Source organism: Platalea leucorodia (assembly GCF_965183815.1).
Source record: "Platalea leucorodia genome assembly, chromosome: 3".
Classification (NCBI taxonomy): Eukaryota; Metazoa; Chordata; class Aves; order Pelecaniformes; family Threskiornithidae; genus Platalea; species Platalea leucorodia.
Genome location: NC_138825.1, coordinates 58,012,656 through 58,032,723, shown reverse-complemented (window position 1 = coordinate 58,032,723; position 20,068 = coordinate 58,012,656). Strand labels below are relative to the sequence as shown.

The 20,068-nt window shown below is 38.5% G+C and overlaps 1 protein-coding gene across 2 annotated transcripts in view; it reads left to right on the top strand.

Annotated features, from left to right (window-relative positions):
- The window catches only part of RGS17 (regulator of G protein signaling 17), a gene marked incomplete at both ends in the record, with an annotated part of 28,326 nt that extends 9,840 nt beyond the window's left edge, over positions 1-18,486 (top strand). The window contains 3 exons of one of the 2 annotated variants that reach the window (XM_082305443.1): positions 12,546-12,623; positions 14,547-14,781; positions 18,298-18,486. In XM_082305443.1, the coding sequence (XP_082161569.1) occupies positions 12,546-12,623; positions 14,547-14,781; positions 18,298-18,486 (502 nt within the window). Of the gene's footprint in view, positions 1-12,533; positions 12,624-14,546; positions 14,782-18,297 lie in introns of both variants that reach the window. The other variant, XM_082305442.1, reaches the window with a different exon arrangement.
- Positions 18,487-20,068: the final 1,582 nt, after the last annotated feature.

The following is a 20,068-nucleotide window of genomic DNA, read 5'->3' as shown; positions in this document are numbered from 1 at the left end:
TTAGCGAGTGTTAACTCCCTGGCAGAGTTCTGGCCAGTGCCAAAGTGCACAGCCTCAGGCAATGACCTGTCACGGGTGCAGAAACCCTGTTTTGAGTATGGGCTTTATGGACTGGGGCTACATGGTGCCAGTCAGCCTCAGGGCCAGAGAACTCTCCCAGCCCGTTTTATCTGCAAGAATAAATGCAGTCTGTAGTTCCAATCCAAAAGGGAAAAAAATTAGGCTACTTAAATCTGTTAGGAGAAAAATTTCCATCTTACAAAGGTTTATTTTTTAACCATGTATCATTCCAAATCGGTTTAAAATGTCAGTTAAAACAGGAATAAATGTCTAGCGCTTTTAAGAGAAAAAATGAGAGAATGTATCATGGAAATGAGTCTGGACCCCTAGCAGATAACACTTATAAGATGGAGATCCTCTCACTAGAAAAGTGGGTCAGACATTCATTATGTGAGGCAGAAAGGCAAAGGAGATGCGAATCTTGTCTAGTTGCCCTTAATAATTCCATAGCACATATATTTGTCTCAATGGCAACTCTGGCTCTTCTGAAGTAGCTGATTGAGGGCCTGATACCAGCAGATGCTGAGCATCCATTATGGAACAATGGATATCTTCAGTTCCTGTTGACATCCATGTTGAAAGTGCTTCCCAGCTCAGGGCCTTGTCTAAAAGAAAAGCTGGAAACCCATCAGGCAACGTCCATGAAAACAGATGGCTGTAAAATACACACACTGGCATGGCGGTTCTCAATCCTGTTTGTTAGTTGGACAGATGTTAAGTGGAAGATCCCCCATCTTATTTGACTGTAATGTGGATAAGCGTAAAGTAGTTTGGTCCAGGCTAATTTCATAAAATATGGTGTTCATAAACATCATAGCAGGAATTACACTTTACAAATACATAAAGCCCTCTTTAACTGAAGAACTTTACAACATCTTATGAAAAGAAAAAATGTGAATTTAGTATGAATGTTCCCAGGGATCTCTTCCCATTTGGAAACTGCACCTAATCTATGGAATCAAAGGAGTGACCCTAATCAAGCTCAATTCTGTACTGTTGCTGCTATTTTCATCTCTGCAAACCAAGAATAATAAAAAAAGCCACTACGGAAACTGAGACTAGGCCTGTTTATCAGAATTCATTGAGACCATTAGACTTGCTTGCTAGTGGATTGGGGGGCTTTTATTCATCCAGTTACCCTTTCAAAGAATACAATTTCTATTTCTTTGAACACTAGACAACTGCCACTTTTAATTGTCTCAAATACATGAAGGAATTGCTTGCAAAATAGCTGTAGCCAGGAGTAAGGACACTGCAGATTGTCTAGTAATTAGATGTATCCATTGTACAAGATGGAATATGAATAGTAATATTATTTTGAAGGAAGGAATGAAGCTGACAGCCAGACTAGTGATCTGTTGGGTGACCTGACAAGAGAAATACACCCTTGAGTTGAATCTTGCCTAAAGCAGAAACCAGCTCTACGGTAATGAAACAAAGCTAGAGTAACTCTATTAGGAATCATTGGCAAGCAAACTTTGGCAAGCCATGGATTTCTTACCTATACAGAAATTTCATTCCACATCTGAGAACAAAAATCTCAAAAATTTATCCTAGGACGGACTAAAAGTTTCCAAAAGTTGTAATACCTTCTGGTGTGGCTATCGTTATGTAAAAGTAATAGAATCTCCTTAAAGTAGAATCCAGCAGAAAGAGTATTTTCTTACAGATTTTCAGAACAAAATACATCTGAGAAAAAGGAGAGTTTAGGAATGTCAGATTGCTTTAAATCACTAGTTCTTTCCTCTCTTGCACACTTACAACTTTTGCTCAGTGCTAGTCTGAGGGAGATACCATCTTTTATTTCAGAAGTTCAAGTACAGTGCACACTGGTAGTTTCCATCTGCCTTTGGATGCCTGCTGAGCTGCAATATCTGTAGCTAGGTAGTTTAAATCAGTCACATGAGAACAGAGGAGGAAAGCAAGTTCAGCAAGGCTGTCCATTAAAAGGACCAGTCTCCTTTCATGTACTTTTTAGCCTTGTAAGCATTTCTCTCCTTCACCCTGAAGTCATCCCGAAATGTAAATATCATTACATTTTTTTAAGTAGCCCCCAAAAATATTCTTCAATCACAGTCTTTATTTAAATATGATTGTAGTAAATGTGTTGGTTGTGGCACTGGTGGCCACACCTGGAGTACTCTGTCCAGTTTTGGGCTCTTTGTTGCAAGAGACCTGGACACAGTGGAGAGAGTCCAGCAAAGGCCCACTAAAATAATTAGGGGACTGGAGCTTCTCTCCTATGAGGAAAGGCTGAGAGATCTGGGAGTGTTCCACCTGGAGAAGAGAAGGCTCAGGGGGATCGTATAAATGTGTATAAATACCTGAAAGGAGCATGTGAAGAAGATGGAGCCAGGCTCTTTTCAGTGGTGCCCAGTGACAGGACCAGAGGCAATGGGCACAAACTGAAACACAGGAGGTTCCCTCTGAACATCAGGAAACGCTTTTTTACTGTGAGGGTGACTGAGCACTGGCACAGGTTGCCCAGAGAGGCTGTGGAGTCTCCCTCCTTGGAGATTTTCAAAACCCATCTGGACATGATCCTAGGCAGCCTGCTCTAGGTGGCTCTGCTTGATCAGGGAGGGTGGACAAGATGACCTCCAGAGCTCTGTCCTTTCCAACCTACCATTCTGTGATTCTGTCATTCTGTGTTTCTATGATTCTGTGTTCAACTTGGCAAAGACTAAACTTAGGTCTTAAATGTTTGCAAAACACATCTGGAAATATTTGTGGGTATGTTAGGAGAACGTCCCTTTTGTCAGGGGGTTTCCAGCAGGTTAGTTTTTCCACTACCAATCTGCTTCTGAACATTTTCTAAAAGAAGAAAGAATCAGTATAAAAATTACATCAAAGGTCACATTGCAAATACCAGTCTATGATAGAAGATGTATTGACACGTGGATTTTTGATTCTACAAGGCTTTGCTTTCAAATTCTTCATGGGGTCCAACAGGAAAATGTAGATTTTGGACAAATTTGAAAGCTTGTCTGCCAAATGTATACTGAATTCAACTTTTATGGAAAATACAGCAGGAGAATATAACTCATGGCTTTAAAATGAGACTGTTAGTGTGACTGTCCCTTATGAACAGAAAAGGTTACCAGATTTTAGATCTATTCCATTTTAAATCATTACATATACAGGAAAGGGAATAGAGTGGAACACTGCAGATTTGGTAAAACCTTTTTAGGTACTTGCTTTACTGAGCACATCCCTCTATGACTTACTTTAGCTTAGCATTCATATTTCAGTAAGGATGATCTACCTTCACAGTGGCATGTGGGATGCAATTTAATAACCTTATATAATGATCTTACATAAACTCCAAAATCTTGGCCAAGAGTTCCCATTAACAAAGAGATGATTATACTCTTAAGCACTAGATCACTTGGGTTCAATTCTGCTTTTACTCAAGCTGAGCAGTAGCACAACATAAGTAAGACTATCAGGACAGAGCTAAATGTCTTAAGTGACTAGACCTTAATAGCCTGAGATGCTCCAGATATCTTAAACCTTATTTTCTACCAATCTCCTTTTTCTTTTATGGTTTATAGTTGAATCTGTAATGACTTTTGACCAATTACGCTGAATCCAGCACAGTATTAAGAAAGCACTGCAACTGAAAAGCAATAAGAAATTCAGTCTGCTCTCCCCTACCTTCAAAGTATGGCAGAAACATACAATCTCGGATGAACTGAGACGTTTCTTATTTTTCATGGGGAAGTTCACAACTCTGAACAATGATGAGCTGGCCTTATCATAAGCCTTTGAACAAAAGAATTCACAGACCTTGGTCCAGGTTTTCACAAGGAAGAAAGGTAGGACCCTGTTCATCCGTAGTGTTTTTACGTGTATTTCCTTCTAAACTCTCAAATATCTCACAGGGCAAAAAGTTATTCCTTCACACAGAAAAGACTAAATAGCAGTGCAAGAGCAGCACTATGGAACAAAGACAGGAGAATTGTCAGCGATTCTCAGTCACCCCTGGATTGCTGCTACAGCATAGGTGTCAGAAATACGGCAGTGAACAGGCCAAGATACCTGTGTGTAGGCACATGGGGTTTTGACCACATCAGTTTATTCCTGTGCCCACACACTCCACAGCCATACTGCCAATGCCACTCTTCTAGAAATCTCAAAACTGGTTTAGGGAAGCAAGGATACTTCAAAATAACTCAGAAAACAAATGCAGGTTTTGCCGTGCTTTAGGATTTTGATGCTGTAAGGCACTGCTCTTCAAGCTTCTCTCCACAGTTCTTAGTATAAACATGATTCTGTGTGAAAGGTGGGGCTGCTAACTGTTTGCAGGACTCTGAGAGATGAGGTTCTAATGAACTCCAGGTATCATGAAGTTAAGAGTTATAGCTGCCGAATTTCTTGATGAACTGTTTTCTTATTAGAAAATCTCTTTGCTTGTAATCAAAAAGCTTACTGGGGAAAACATCTACTATGACAGAATGTAATTCTTCTAAAGAGCTTTTTAAAGTTAAGCACAATATTTCATTTAAATCTATTATTTGATTACATTACATTAACTAGAATTACTTACAAAAGACTAGTTAGAATACAGGTTACTAAGAATGAATGAAACCAAGACAACTGATTATTTCATTTTAAAATGTAATGATAATTATTTTTAAAACCATCAAAACAAATTATGAAATTCCATTGATCTTGAATTTTTCCACAAACACTATTTTGTGGAAAATCCAATTCAGAAGTAAATTATCTTTAACTGTCAAATCTGTGCAGAACACAAACTCGGTTCCAGTCAGCTGCATTCTCTATTAAACCACAGTGGAAGGGCCTGTGAAACTGCTTCTGCACCCATCCTGGGTAGCAAAACTCAGACCAGAAAATTTCCACCTTGAGCTCCCCCCTGGCCCACAGGATTTATGGTATGCAGAAAGGTGCATATGGGAGCCAGAAGTCTGCCTGCATTTACTATTACTGGATCCTGAGCAGACATTAAGCTTTTCAGTTGAAAGCACATTCACGGCACACACAAGTGCCCAACCGTCTGTTACAGACTGTTTCTCAGCTGTATGCTCTTCAAACAAAGAGATGGAGAAAAGGGAAAAAATCTGAAGTACACCACACTACAACATAGAAAACTGCATCAAGGGGAAAAAATACTACCAAGGAAAACTGGAAAGGAAGAAATTGAATGTTTTCTAGCTACTGGAAGAGACAAAGCATCTGTTTTTATCATTTCATTTTTATTTTACTTTTTGTGACCTATGAGGAAAAAAAAAAAAGGCCAGTTACCACTGTGGCTTTTATGGTTACAGGTCAAAATGATGAGACCACAGTGTAAGCTGAACAAAGAGCTGGGAGGTCTGTGACTCCACATTCCTTCCCCCATCTGAAGCTTTGAAATATTGGAGGGTTTTTAGCTGTAATACAAAATCTCCAGGATGCTAACCTTGCAAATACTCGCACTATTTAAAAAAAAAAAAAAAAAAAAAACAACCAAACAATTTTTTTGTTGTTTTTTTTTTCTTACATGAGGTAAGGCTTGCAGAATCAGATCTCAAGTTTATAAATTCTCCTTGCAAACACATATTTTTTTCACTCTAAAACAGCTGAGTCCTGGAGTCTATGCTTGTTTGTTTTTTTCTTTTAAAAACAATTTGGATTATACATGTCTCTTGCACCATCTTTTCACCTAAGGCAAATGTAACTCTGGCATACAGGAAACTTAGCACCACAGGTACCTGGACTTTTTGAAAGGAGTTTATAGTTTCAGTGGACACTGCCAAGTAGGCTGATTATAGCCTTATGGTAACTGTTGGCTTTTCCCCAACAGACTGCTTTCCTGTGTCAGTCTACTAAACACAATCTCCATCATTTAGTTTTAAGCACAAGACAATTAATTTTTTACTCAGAGAAGGATGTAGCTATTTTTCACTAAAATTCTAACTTGTTTTCAGTATAAAATTTTGCATCCTACATTTCTTTACTGAATTCAGTGAAGATCTGTAAATCTTATCTCATTAAAGAACTAGGATGGACACTAATTAAAAAAATCCTTCACATTTTTTTGATCTGTTTCTTCTTTGGAACAAAAATTATTATGTTCTGCTGACTGAGTTAAGAGCAGATTCTGATCAATTTAAGTAAATGATCAGAATGATTTAAGTCCAAAGGCTCTTAACCCCCATTCCCCTCCAAAGTTTCTTGCAGACAACCAATGCAGACATATGGAAATACCAAGTTTGCAATTTTTACTGTTTCGTGTCTTTCTGTGGATGAACTGCACACCACTTATGCTGGCCTTGCAGACCTCCAGGGGTCCACGCAAGCCTCTGATAGAAGAAGGTTTTTTACCCTTTACTCAGCTTAAAAAAAAAAAAATGTTATCCTTGGATAATATTGTTCATGTAACATTTCATTCCCGTGGATGCCTATTTTTGTGCCATTAAAAGGGATACAGAAGATAGCATTACTGACTAGACGCTAAGTAATTTTGAGATTAACATAGCTGTATTGTTCTTTATGAATGGATCATGATAATATTGCAGGTTTTTTCATTATTATTGCTTTGTACAGTATAGCAAAATCATCATGCTACTCTGTTCATAAACAAACACAGCCTTGACTAGTTTTCACTGCCATCAGGCTTAAATATTCCAGTTGTCAGAAAAACAAGGTGTCAGAAAAGAATTTCATCTTTCATAAACAAAATTAAAGAATGCTGGCGTAGTTTTCTGTTGCATTATCATACAGCATACGGGGACCACATCCATCTCTGACTTCTACCAGAGCCTGCCTCAGCATGTAGGAGGGAACTTGCAAACAGAGCTGTGCAAAAAATTGATTTTTCAATGACTGACTGTTGAACCAGAATATTGAAGACAGTCTGATCAGATTGAACCATGTGCACTTTTTCTGCATCCGAATTAGAACTAGGAAAAATATGTTTCTGTTCATATAGCATGTTTTAAGCCAGACACTTATAATAAAAGTAAAGGAATCAAAGAGCTTGGAGACAGGCAGGGGCACAACCACTTTGTATTGAAGAGTGAAGGTATTTACCCAGCTGGTGAAAGATATAGTGTTGGTGACCATCTTTGTCTCAGAGTTTTCAAAACCACCCTCCCCTCACTTCAGGAAAACGCATTAATCATATGTTCTTGTTTTCAGGCTCTCCACTCAATGATGTATAAAATATCGTACTTTATATAAAATGCTTAAAAGTATTCATTACATGATGATTTGCCATTAAGTTAAGAGTCTCCTGCTTCTGTCTTGCGTGATGAGTATTCTGTTACTTTCACCAAAGTAGAACAGCTTCAGCAGAACAGCCTGAAAGACAGCTACCCCACTGCAGTCCCGCAGGAAGGGTGTTTCAGATCCTGAATGAGTGCACTAACCTGCATGTATAAAGGAGGGCTTTTCCTCCTCCAAATGGCCCTGAAAAAATATTTCCTGTCAGAATCTATTTGGTAAATTCAACCTGTGTTTGTCAAAATTTTAGGTGAATGGACATTTTACATCATCTACCAGTGGAATTTTAAAATCACAATTCAATATTGATCTCTTGTGGCTTTTTTGGGGGAGGGACTTGTGTTTTTTTAAGAAAGCCTCCACTTAATCTACATCTACTAAATCACCATTGTTTAAGTTATGGCAGTCCTGCCTGTAGCTCGCTTGCACTGGAAGCTGGACTCAAGCATCAAAAAAATCATTCTTGGCTTTTGGAGCTATGACCTAAAAATATTTTGTCCCTTGATCTGATAATAATAAAAATTCCTAGCAGTAGGATAGAGTGAAGAGTGGTGCCAGTGAGATATACTCTTTCAAAGGGTAGATCAGTGAAAGAAACATGTCAGAACATCTGTTATCCAGAGGATCTTAACTGAATATTGATTTTCATCTGAAAACCAAATTCTGCCTTTAGATTATATATGTGCAACTGACTTTATGTGGCCTTTGGGCTGGAATAAGGAAGAGTTTTGTGTTGCAGTGGCGGCTAGAAGGCTCGTGGCCCTACTGTGTGACATACATGGTTCAGCCTACAATGTAATCGTTGCCCTGCAGGGCCTAGCATCTACAAACTTCAGCCAAGAAGCAGGAATTGAGCACAGATCTCCTGAATGGCAACCCAATAGCCTACCAACTAGTTCACAGTGTCCCAGTTTGATTTCTACTCCTTATCTTCATGGCAGCACAAAAAACAGCACTAAGGCAAGAGGCTTTAATTGTCACATGGTCTTCCATACCAGACATAATTGCAAAATACTGTGATGATATACTGCATACGATGCACATACCTGAGTGAATAGTAACTGGTGTTAGCCATGCATGGGCAGAATATTAATCTTAGCACCTGTCACAACGGCATAGTTTTCTTGCCATTGTGATAACAGTAATTTCACTGATTCACCAGATTTAGACTACTGGTACATGAGAATCTGACCCTTGGGAAGCAACTAAAGACTCTTTGTTTACTGGATATACAGAGAATGAAAGATCAGGTCCAAGCTCTAAATGATTTTCAGTTTCTTAATGGCAGTAGAAGTGCAGCAGTAGGGATGCTAAGCAACTTTAAAAAAAAGGGTAAAATCACCGGCTCAAAACACCTAGAGGAAGAGTCAGTTAGATTTTTGCTCTTAAATTAGTCCAACTCTCTTGTTGATTTTATCCAATTAGCTTGGCTTTTTTACCTTACCATGCACCAGTGGCCTGCTAAGTAATTACTCAACACAATTATTTAAGTGCTGAACATGAATATTAACAGCTGAATAATAGTAGCTAAATAAATAAAGATTGGTTTTCTGAATCCCAGTAGTTCCTCCAAAAACACATCAGCTAGGAACCTGGACCAGTTTAACCTTATATGTGGTAATTTGTTCAGTTTGAATACTTCTTCAAGTAGTCCCTGGTCATTAACATTTTTACTTATAAAGTCTGTGAAGTTGTAAAATGGAAATGCACTCACTCCAAACAGATATTACTCATAATAATATTGTTGCAGTAGTTAAAGAAACTATAGTTTTTGTAGAAGTCAGGAACCCAAGAAATATTTGAAAGGTGCATTGAGCTCAGGCCACTTGCGTTTACTGAAGTACTTTTTACCATACTCTCCAGAGCAATAAAATCAGCATAAATGTGGGCAGAACCAACCTTCCATAGGAACAGAAAACAAACCAGTGCTTGTGCTTTCCACTTAAACTCTGCCTTTAGACACCCCAAAATTTTGTTGTGCCTTTATCATGGGTAATTTATGTCTCTAAATTTTAAAGATATCTGCTGGATGACTCCAACTAATAAAAAATAATGGCACCATATATGTTAATTTACATCAGATGTCTCTCTAGAACACCTCCCTTTCATTTAACTACTTTTTGATACGGCTTATCAGCAATTTCCTCTTCTTGAAACCTTAACTAAGTAAGATCATTTTGTTACTCTTTATCCTGTTACTTTTACTCTGCTTAGTTTTACACTATGCAGAATAATTGTTCTGACATAATCAACGAGCTTCCATGATGGAATAATGTATCAAGGACACCAGCTTCAGGTATGCAGGGTGCCTTTGCTGCTGAGGACTGCTTGAATTCCACAGAGAAATGTGAACAGATAGGGTATTTTCAACTGAAGATGGCAACATAGCAAATAGCAATGCAGTGTTGTCATTTTGAGGTAAAAGGTAGCAATCTGTTATTGTGATCAGAGTTATTTAAAGGCTGCTTTCAAATTAGCTTTGCAGTCACAAATGTGTAAATATTTAATTTTTTTCTAAGCGAACGTGAACCAGTTCCTTGAGTGAAAACAGAACATGTCTGAATTGAATGTACTTCTGTATAAAAATTATGGTTTCTTTCACAGGAAAAACATACCAAAAGTAATGTATCCGATGGACCTCCAGCCTTGACAGATGTAGATAAATAAAAGTTGAAATGTAGTGCTAGTGTTTGTCACTGGAAACATAATGCAGAATTTAGGCCAAGAGGTATTATAAATTTAGCACAGTTTAAAATACAATACCCAAACTTGAGAAATTATTCCAACCAAGTATAACACTTCTTTCTTTAAAGTCTGCCCTGTTTTGCAACTCTGACTAACTTCAGCCATTGAAATCCAGCTATGAATGGTGAGATGAAGGAATTAGGGCCAAGTGTGTACCTCGCATTGTCTCTCTGGTATAGATACCAGAAAACTGCATGCTACATTATAGGCCCACCATCTGAACTTTTTACTGAGGGGTAGTCTTGTAGAAAATCAAAATGCATAGGGCCTATCCATTACTCCTTTAATTAAAAAAAGTGCAATGAAGTCAACATGGCTTTCTTGTCCGTTTCCCTGTTTCTCTTTCTTACTCACCACTCACCTCTTGTACTCCACCTTCATGAGCCCATGTTGGTTTTCCTAAGTTTAGCAGAGATTTTACAAGAGCAAAACAAACAGTATTTGATCCCAGACATCAAATTAAATTAGCAGTGTAGATTAACTGCTTTCAGATGAGTCACCTTCTACTTCCAGTAAGCCTCTGCATCCAAATCTTGGATGTCTACTGCCCGACAAGTAAATTATCTGAGTACAGCTTAGCTGCTGCTTACGTGATGGAGGAAAGAAAAGGCAGCTTCATTCTCTTTTGGATGGATTCGGGCGAACACCCTGTTACATTCCCAACCTACACAAGCTGTTTCCTCCTTCCATGGTGTTACTCTTCCATGGAACCAAAGCACACTCAGTTCTCTGCACCCAGCAGAGAAGACAAATGCTGCTCTACCTACGGACTGCAAAGGAGGGAGAGAAGGAGGGAAAGAGAGAAGCTTTGTGCCTTCCCTGCTTCTCCCTCACCCCAACTTTGTGCTCCGGCCAGATGCAAGGTGACCCTAAGCAGTTACATGTGTGGACTTAAAAATTACAAGACAGAAAGTGGATGGTCCCTTTTTTTTCTCCTCCTGTATACGGAACTCCCATTGGCTTTCCTGAGTGCTCCCTCTATAGACTGATGAGCAACAGGTCAGAGGAGACAGAAAGGCTTTTTACCTGCCAACCCCAGAGTTCAGGATGTGTTGTTTCTCCTGCAGCAGTTGATGACACCCTAACACCTTAGCAGCACTGGAGCTGCATTCCTACGCTGTAACAGGGGAAGCAGGACCAAGGGCCTGAACTAAGGTCTTGGCAGGTAAGTGAAGGAGCAACCAGTATCAAACAGCTTCGTTTGAAAGTGTACGTCTTTGTAATGTTTAAGTCTTAATATGTGCTCTGCTTTACCTGGGAGCTTAAACTTCCAATTTTCAGAAGAATATTTGAGATCACCTATTAAGTCTGCCAAATGCTTGAAAAAATGTTGAAGAAACTCATAAATGCAGAGGGGCTAGAAAGAGAGGTTATTTGTGCTAAAAATGTCTCAAAGATGGGATTTCTTCTTAGAGCTTGAGCAGAAATTATTCAAATTAGTGGGGGAGGGAGAAGCTTTATGCTACCAACATATTTTTGTATATCGCCACTTAGGATGACTGAGAGCATCATTGTATGGTGAATACTCAATATTCAAAATATGAGCTCTCTTGGGATTGAGAGGGGAGATTTTTTTCTTGGTTGCTTGTTTTCTCTCAGTTGGACACGTAGGGAACACCTGATAAAGGGAAATCTCCATCTCCTTACTACATTCCACTTCTTAAGCTTAATTATTGGAACCAGGTTTCCTACATGAATACTAATGCCATTCAAAACATGCTTTATTTCAGTAGTTATCAGGAATTGTGGTTTTGCTGGCAATGTTCTGTTCCAGAACATTCATAGAGAGCACACACAGAGGAAGTCGCTACCACTAAAGCAAATCCAATTAAAAAGATATTTACAGAAAAGTGATGCTAGTTACCAGCTTAAAAAAGAAGAAAAAAAAAATTCAAACATCCTTATATAAAGGAAGTCTTTCTTTTCCTTGCTTGTGGTAATATGAGGGTAATGGATGCCTTTCTGTCGAGAGGCCAGTAAATTTTACTTTTTGGAATGAAAAACAAATTTAGGTCAGAGGAGGAAATCACAAGGAGCTGCCACATGCTACGTTCTGTACCTGAGCCATCTACTGCCACCGTATCCTGGAGAGAAAAAAGGGAACGTTCATAAAAAATGAACAACCATCCAGAACTGGTGGGGCACCAAAGCCTCATCAGTGTCCAATTCAGATATTCTTATCCCCCCTACCCTTACTCTTACTAATATTCTCAATTTACTACGTGAAATCACTCCAAAAGTGACCTCTAAGTTTGTGTCCATCTTTCAGTGGATAAACTGTGAGCTTATAAAAAATTACACATGCTAATAGCACCTGTTAATTAATATTCATCAGAATTAAGGGAAAAGTCGTTATCAAAAATTTCTCTCCAAAATTTTAGAGGCAAGAGTGAAAAATGACACTTTACATAGGTTTATGTCTTTTAAAAGTTTGCATTACTATAGTTGTTTTAAATTAACTTTCTCTAGACAAAATAAAGTGTTGTACTACATTGCAGCCTCACTGTTAGGAATGAAGATAGAGGAGACAATGCAGGAAGGCCAACACATACGACGAAAATGGAGAGTATCCAAGTCATAGAAGAATGGTAAGTTGGTCAAACTGTTGTCTAGTAAATGTTTTTAATTTGCCTGTAATTAATATCAGAATTGCCTTGGTTTTTATGCTTTGGGAATGTCCTTTTAATTACTTTTCCTCCAAAAACTTCTATACAAAAGGAAGCAAACTCTGTCCTGACAATGAAATGCCAGCAGAGACATTCATAAGTCAGGCTTACTTACAGTTTCTTATTTGTGGGGAAGAACTGTGGGGAGGAATGGGAGGTGCATGGATGGTTCCATAGACCTGTGGGTCTCTATAGGAAGCCTCTGCTACCTGTGGGATCATTTTCTTCTCTTTGTCCAGACGAGAAGAAAAACTAACAGGCACAAGTATACTTCACAGTCAGATTTTTAACAGGGCTACCTTTCATAAAACAGGTTGGACTATGGTTTCACTGGAATTAACCAAGGAAACACATACCTTGAAAAACAGGCTAATATGCACTGAAAGTCTGCGCTTCTATTTCTGTCTAAAGCTTGGGCCCATGTTTATTGTGTTGGGAAAAATGCTAACCTATCAGTGGCCTTGAGTTCTCTAATCCCATAAAAAGTAAATTAAAACTTAACTCTGGAGGATATGATTGATGGTAAAAGCAACCCAAACAACTCATCGTCTTCATTGCTACTCATGGTCATTTATGAGGTGACAATGTCAGAAATTTCCACAAAATACTGTAGTGAAGAGGGCTTCCCAACAGATGAGGGAGCACAGGTTGCTTGTCAGCTCCATCCACCTCAGCAGGTTCTTTTCACTCTCCTCAGAGAGAGGACTTTTCACCTTCAAATCTGTATATTTATACTTTTTGGTTCAGATTACAATTATTTTGCTGGATGGTTTAAATGTTAAACACTTACTCATTTATTAATCTTTTGGACTGCTGAAAAGCTATCACAAATAGCTTCCCATCATCCAGTCTGCCTTGCATGCAGAGTAGGAGTCAAAAAATGGACTTGAAGACAAATAATATACACAAATGTCACTTATTGTGCAACATGATTACACAGAAGCTATAAACAACAGCTAGTAAACCTCTTGTGTTGGATCCTATCAGGAAGGGGCGGGTGAACGCTCAGAATTAAGTTTGAAACCATATTTAATTGTTGCTAAGTAACTTGGAGTATTACCTTCTTAAGCTATTCATTGGTACATTAATGGATTAGTGCTGCAAGTTAGTCTTCTGATCACTTATCCAGCGTGTCCACCGTTACAAGCCATGAATAGTTTCCTTCAGAAAATGCGAATAAGGACTTTTTCCCATTTCTTCTCTCTCCAGTTTTGCCAGCAGCATCCATCACATCTTGTGCCAATAGATCATCATTCAGGTCAATAGCACCAAACAGAGGGAAGCTTAGCAACCCTTAGGTACCAGCACAGAGAAATATGCTAATTTAAAAGCTCTCTGAATTACTATTTTGTTGGGCCTCATTAGTATGCTCTTGGCTGCCAAGAGCCTTTTGTGTTTCTTGTCCTTCCTGAACCAAATCTTGTGGCAGACAGTGACTGGCCAAACACCATCAGAAGCAGGCAGGGACATCAGGTGTCATCTAAACCCCTCATGAAAGAGAGTCTATTGCTAGGTCCCTGAAATCACATCTCCTTTAACTGCAGAGGCAGGAATTCAATGCTGTTGTGGGATTTTGTCTTTGAGCCTGATGGCTAACAACACTAGTAGAAAACTTGTAGAAAGCCAAGTGCATGTCTCGTAACATTAAACACATTTAGTGGGCTATTGAGATAATGAATGCACAAGTGAAGAGTGAACAAAATTCCCCTGTCACTGCTGAAGCCTTGTTGCTTCCAGTTTTCACTCTGGACTGAAGTGCAGTTGAAAGGAGAATTTTTGGACGAATGTATGAAAACACTGTTACGAAAATAGAAGCATATTTGTAATGATACTTTGCTTTTGCAGCCAAAACCCTACTGCAGATGAAATTTTGTCTTGGGCTCAGAATTTTGACAAGATGATGAAAACACCAGCTGGAAGGAACCTTTTCAGAGAGTTTCTTCGAACAGAATATAGTGAGGAGAACCTGCTTTTCTGGCTTGCATGTGAAGATCTAAAGAAGGAACAGAACAAGAAAGTTATTGAAGAAAAAGCAAGACTTATATATGAAGATTACATTTCTATACTATCACCAAAAGAGGTAAAGCTGTAAATGTTACATTTGCATTTTCTGTTCTTCCAGAGCAGAAATGTTATACCCTGGATTGCCAAATGGGTGTCTGAAAGTCTACCTGATCTGTCAGACAACAATCTTAGTATGGACATTAAATCAGGAAAGGAAGGGACAGAAAAAGTAGAGACACAGGTGCCAGGCCATTTAGTATCACTGGCCACAACACCTCAAAGTCTCTATAAGACACAAGACACCCCAATAAGAGAAGGCTGAGAAACAGGTATGCTTCTTTAGTAATGCCACATGCCTGCCAGAGAGAGGAAGTAAATAATGTAAATGGATTTCTGGAGAAAAGGCACCAAAATTAAGGAATTTAAATCAGAATCATTATATATTTATCTGGTGCAACAGCTGTCTGGGAGAAAATCCAAATTTGCACTGGTTATTCCTACGTGAGAGTCCAGGAATGGAGACCACATATTTTCTCTAATGAAGAGTATGATAATATCTAGGAAATTACATAAGATTTTCTTCAACCATTAAACTGAAATAGACAAATTCTGAAATGGTCTGCACCTGGAGTAAAGAAAAAGCATTCCCTATCAAACCGTGTTTTGATATACAGAGATATATAAATATATAAGCACTATAGAAGAGTCTTGCTTAGGCCACGTCATGTACGTTTGGCTCCTTTGCCTTGTCTCTGTGCATTGCATCTGACTTTCTACTTAATGGCATTATGCTAATTTATGCTCACTCTGGACCCTGCTTCCTACGTTTTACTTCTGCACTGCATTCAGTAATAATTTGCAACTTCATTCATATGAATGAAGCCAACAGCAATTTATAGCTCCATTATCTTTTCTTGTGCCATAGCGTATACTTTTGCTTTGGAGTGAGATAACTGCTAGTACAGCAAGCTAATAATGAGTTTTTCTTATAACATAGTATCTCTAGTACATATACATGTGCTGAATGCTCAGTTGTCTTTTTAAGCTAAGATCAGCCAGCAGTTAAAATTCAAACACTAAGTAAGTGTTGTTTGACTTAGGATTTAACAAAACTACTCACAAAGTTGATGCACTGGACATGGGCGGATGTCATCACTCCAGTTGCTTCTGCCCCTACTGGAAATCTTATGAGGCAAACGAGAACGGTTTGCAACGCTTTAGATCAGCACGGGAGCTGAAAAGTTCTTGTTCATCCAGACATCCCATTCCAGATGTTTGTTATCTTTTGGCGTAAGAGCTGAAATATTTAGCATCACTTGTTCAGGGATAAAGTTATTGAGGCAGAAGGTCTTTGTGTTCTAAACAGACACCTTGTATTCATCTGTTCAGCAAGGAAATACTTTTAGTAATTCCAACTAGTTTTGCCATCTGGCTTTAGTGGGTCACTGAAAAACTACAATGTAAATTAATAGCTCCATACTTAATTTTTTTTCATTCTATAAGTGCCATTAACTTTTAATATATTCAATGGCACAAAACCCCACCATCGTGAGAAATTTGAGCTTTTTATCCCAGCTATTATATGTGATAACAAAGAACCAATTAACTAGCTGCACAAACTGTTTTTGGTAAGATATGTGCGTGTGCATGTCTGTTAGGGGGAGAACTGCTTACACCTTAGTGTGTCATTTCTGTGCTACAGAAATGCAACGGTCTAGGACTGAAATCTATTCAAAGCAATTCCGAAGACAGATGACTGCAACGCTGCTTCTCAAAACTACCATAACGCTACACCCCTGCGTGCTGTTGTGTCTAAAAGCAGGTAGTCACTGGCTTAGCAGCCCCATTGGTCTGTTCATTCCTGCTGCAGCTACATTAGTTAGACAATGAATTCAACCAGAAAAATGCCTGCGTTGAAAAACAGCCCAGAAAAGAAATGCCACTTTCAGATGGATCGATTCCTTAACTCAGCTAGCTGTGGGGCTGCCCAGACAGCCGTGCCAGCACAAGGGAGGGGAAGTGCCAGGGTGGGAAAGAGGGGCGGCTGTTCATGCAGCTGACGCAGCCCCGCCACCCATCCGTACGGGAGGCGTACAGCAGGGACGGCTGCTGCGCCCCGGGGTGCTGCGTGCAGGTGTAGCAACGAGCGCTTAGATGGAGAGCGTGCATTAAGCAGGTGTAATGGATGTTCTGCAGAGATAGCATACTTCAGTAATAGGTACGGTTTGCTAGCATGAATAGGCAACAGTTTACTCACAGTTAGGCTGCATCATAGGTGTGCCTCGTGGCCAATAACCGGGTAACAGCAAATATTGGAGGAGAAAAAGCTTGCCTGCTGTGGCAGTAACATACTCCAATATGCCACAAACCAACAACACCAGATTCTACAGTTGGTACTGAAGATATAAAGAAAATGTATATTTACTCCTCAGTACCATACCATGCCACTGTGTTTCAGGCTTTGCTTCCCCACATATAAAAATAGACAATCTTACACATCCACACATGTTCTGAGTTTCCATCTCAGTTAGCATCCTTCACATATCAAGGTATCTTCATACGTGGAGCTTTCCAGGGTTGAATTCAGTCCTTTAGACAATATGAATATCTATTTATATGGTTGCAGAGTAGTAGGGTCAGACTGCAACCTGGTGTAAATCACAGTGGCTTAACTGATCTATGCTTGGTATTTCTCTACTCAGTGTTTTAGCCTTTTTCTTCTTAGCTGAGTAAACCTCTGCTGGCCCCAGTGGGCTTTCCTGCTACTGCCATTTCATTTAATCCAGAAGGCTTTAATTTTACTGTTTTTAGAGCATTTTGTGGATAAGCTGTACATTCACTCAAATTTCTAAATGATATTCTAAAATCATCTGTGCATTCATCCCAAGCATAATATGCCCTTTTCTGCCTAGGCACAGGAGTTCATTACAAATGGAAAGTAAATGAGAAGCTAAAATTGAAACTTGCTAACAAGTTCAATATGGATGTATGATATCCTGAAAGTATAAATTACCAGATGTTAAAGAGTCTTGAAAAGAAGAACAAATCTGAAATAGTTAATATTAATGGGGAGATTAGCACAATAAAAACGAAAAAAACTCTGGGTAATTTGTGAGTAACCAGTGTAGTGCCTGAAAAAAATGGGAAAAAAAATCTGTAGGGCAGCCAGATGAGAATGCTGAATAGAAAGCTTCTAAAGATTTAACCGCAAATGGTCAGGAAAAAAACATTTCAGCTCTCAGAATGAGAGTCATTCAACATTCATTTCAGAGAAATAATTTTAAACCTGTAAAAGTTATTTTTTTTAAGGTAAAATAACATATTTTGAGAAATCCAGGTTACTGCAGAGCTTTATTTAGTTGCACTGTATTTATTCTGTTATACAGCTGCATTTCATCTCACAGATCTTAAGATGGATGCAAAGACCAAGTCAAAACTGAAACAGAGTCGATGGTCTCAGTCTGTGATTGTGTGGTGGCTCTGAAAGAAGCATAAACTGGGCATGTTCAATGGAGCCCTGAGAAATAAAGATACGTGTAACAGCCTTTCTGATGTTACTGTTTTAATATTAGTCTGTTCTCATCCTCTTCAGGTTAGTCTTGATTCCCGGGTGAGAGAAGTGATCAACAGAAACTTGTTGGATCCCAGCCCTCACATGTATGAAGATGCCCAACTCCAGATATACACCCTAATGCACAGAGACTCTTTTCCAAGGTTTTTGAACTCTCAGATTTATAAGTCTCTTGTTGAAAGTATTACAGGCTCTACTTCTGAAACTTAGTTTTAATTTTCAAACAAAATAACTTGATTTTTTTGGGGTGGGTGGGATGGAAGAAAAGTAGTTTAATAACATCTGGAGCTGGGTTCCTGGAGAACTACAGTTTAGCACTACTCAGGCTACTGTGAAGAAAACAAATATATATTATGGTCTCTGTCTACATTTTTACCAAGGTCCTCCTTGCTCGAGATGGCATGGGAGGGGAACAATGGATTTGCCAAAATACATTTGTTTCACACTCCTTTCACCCTACTGCAGTCAAGATTGCAATGATGTATTTGTAGTTTTATGAACAGTCTCCTTGTGTATCCTCACACTGCATGTGCAAGGTAAAACTGCTTCACTTACCACTTAGTTGTTGCAATATTTAATCCAATAACATAAATTATATCTGTATTTAAGAACTTTTTTTGTGCAATACAGTCTTATGGTACATAGAAACAATTGCAGCAAACCAGAAAGAGGCTTGCATTTTTTAACATCACTAACTGAAAAAAGCCAATTTTTAAGGTGTAGCATTACTCAACATGCTCTACTGAGTACAATACACTGACTTTTTGAAGCCAATATTTCTGTACAGAAAAAAAAAGAGCTATTTATCACTGTTTATTTAAAATAAATCAAGCGGAGGATTCCTCTGGTTGTTCACTGCCAAAACTGTGGCATTTTCATTACAGAGTTTGCAATGTCAAAAAAAGAAAAAAAAAAAAAAGAAAAAAAAAAGCACAAACCACTTAAAGGGATCCGTATCTGGGTGACACAATCTATGCGCTGATATTGTTTAATTGTTAAAAGAACAAAGATTTTCAATGTACATTTCAGATGTCAGATACTGTAATTGATTTATTAAAGACTGGCTATCCAGTTCTAACACTGTTGTATAATGTTATGTACTTCAGCAAAAAAAAAAAAACAACAAAAACAAAAAAACAAACAAACAAAAAAACAAAAAAAAGCTTGATAATTTAGTTTTTTGAATAAAGAAATTTAATAAAAGATTGCCTACATGTAGCATTTTAGAGCATTTTAGAACATTTTGATGAATTGCATCTGTCCTGTAAGATTATTTTTTTTGAAAGCTAAATCCAGTAAAAAATGTTTTTAAACAAAGTAATGTTTTATGAGGTGGTGGGTTAAAGACGACTTCTCTTAGCTTCTAGCCTCATTGATTTTGAGTAACTCCTTGAAAACAAGGGGTTTGGTTTAAACCAAACTTCAAGGGCTCCTAGACCTACAGTCCTTACCCAAGCAAAATGCCTACGGAAACACAACAGGTGTCTTTCCTGGGTAAAGAATCCTGTACTGAGCCCTTAATCAGAGCTAAGGCACCACGGTACTCCCATCACTTGGCTGCCATGGTGTTTTTAATAGGTGTTTGCTTGGCCTTTTTATCAAAAAATGTCCAATTTTAGAATGCATTTTGATGTTTAAAGAGACAGTGACTCAGAACTTAAAAAAACCCATCTTCATACCTACCATATACAAGCAAAATGAGCATTAGCATCCCTCACAAACTGCTAAAGATATACCAAGAAATGGCTCTGAATACTTGTTAAATATATATATGTATGTATGCGTATATATA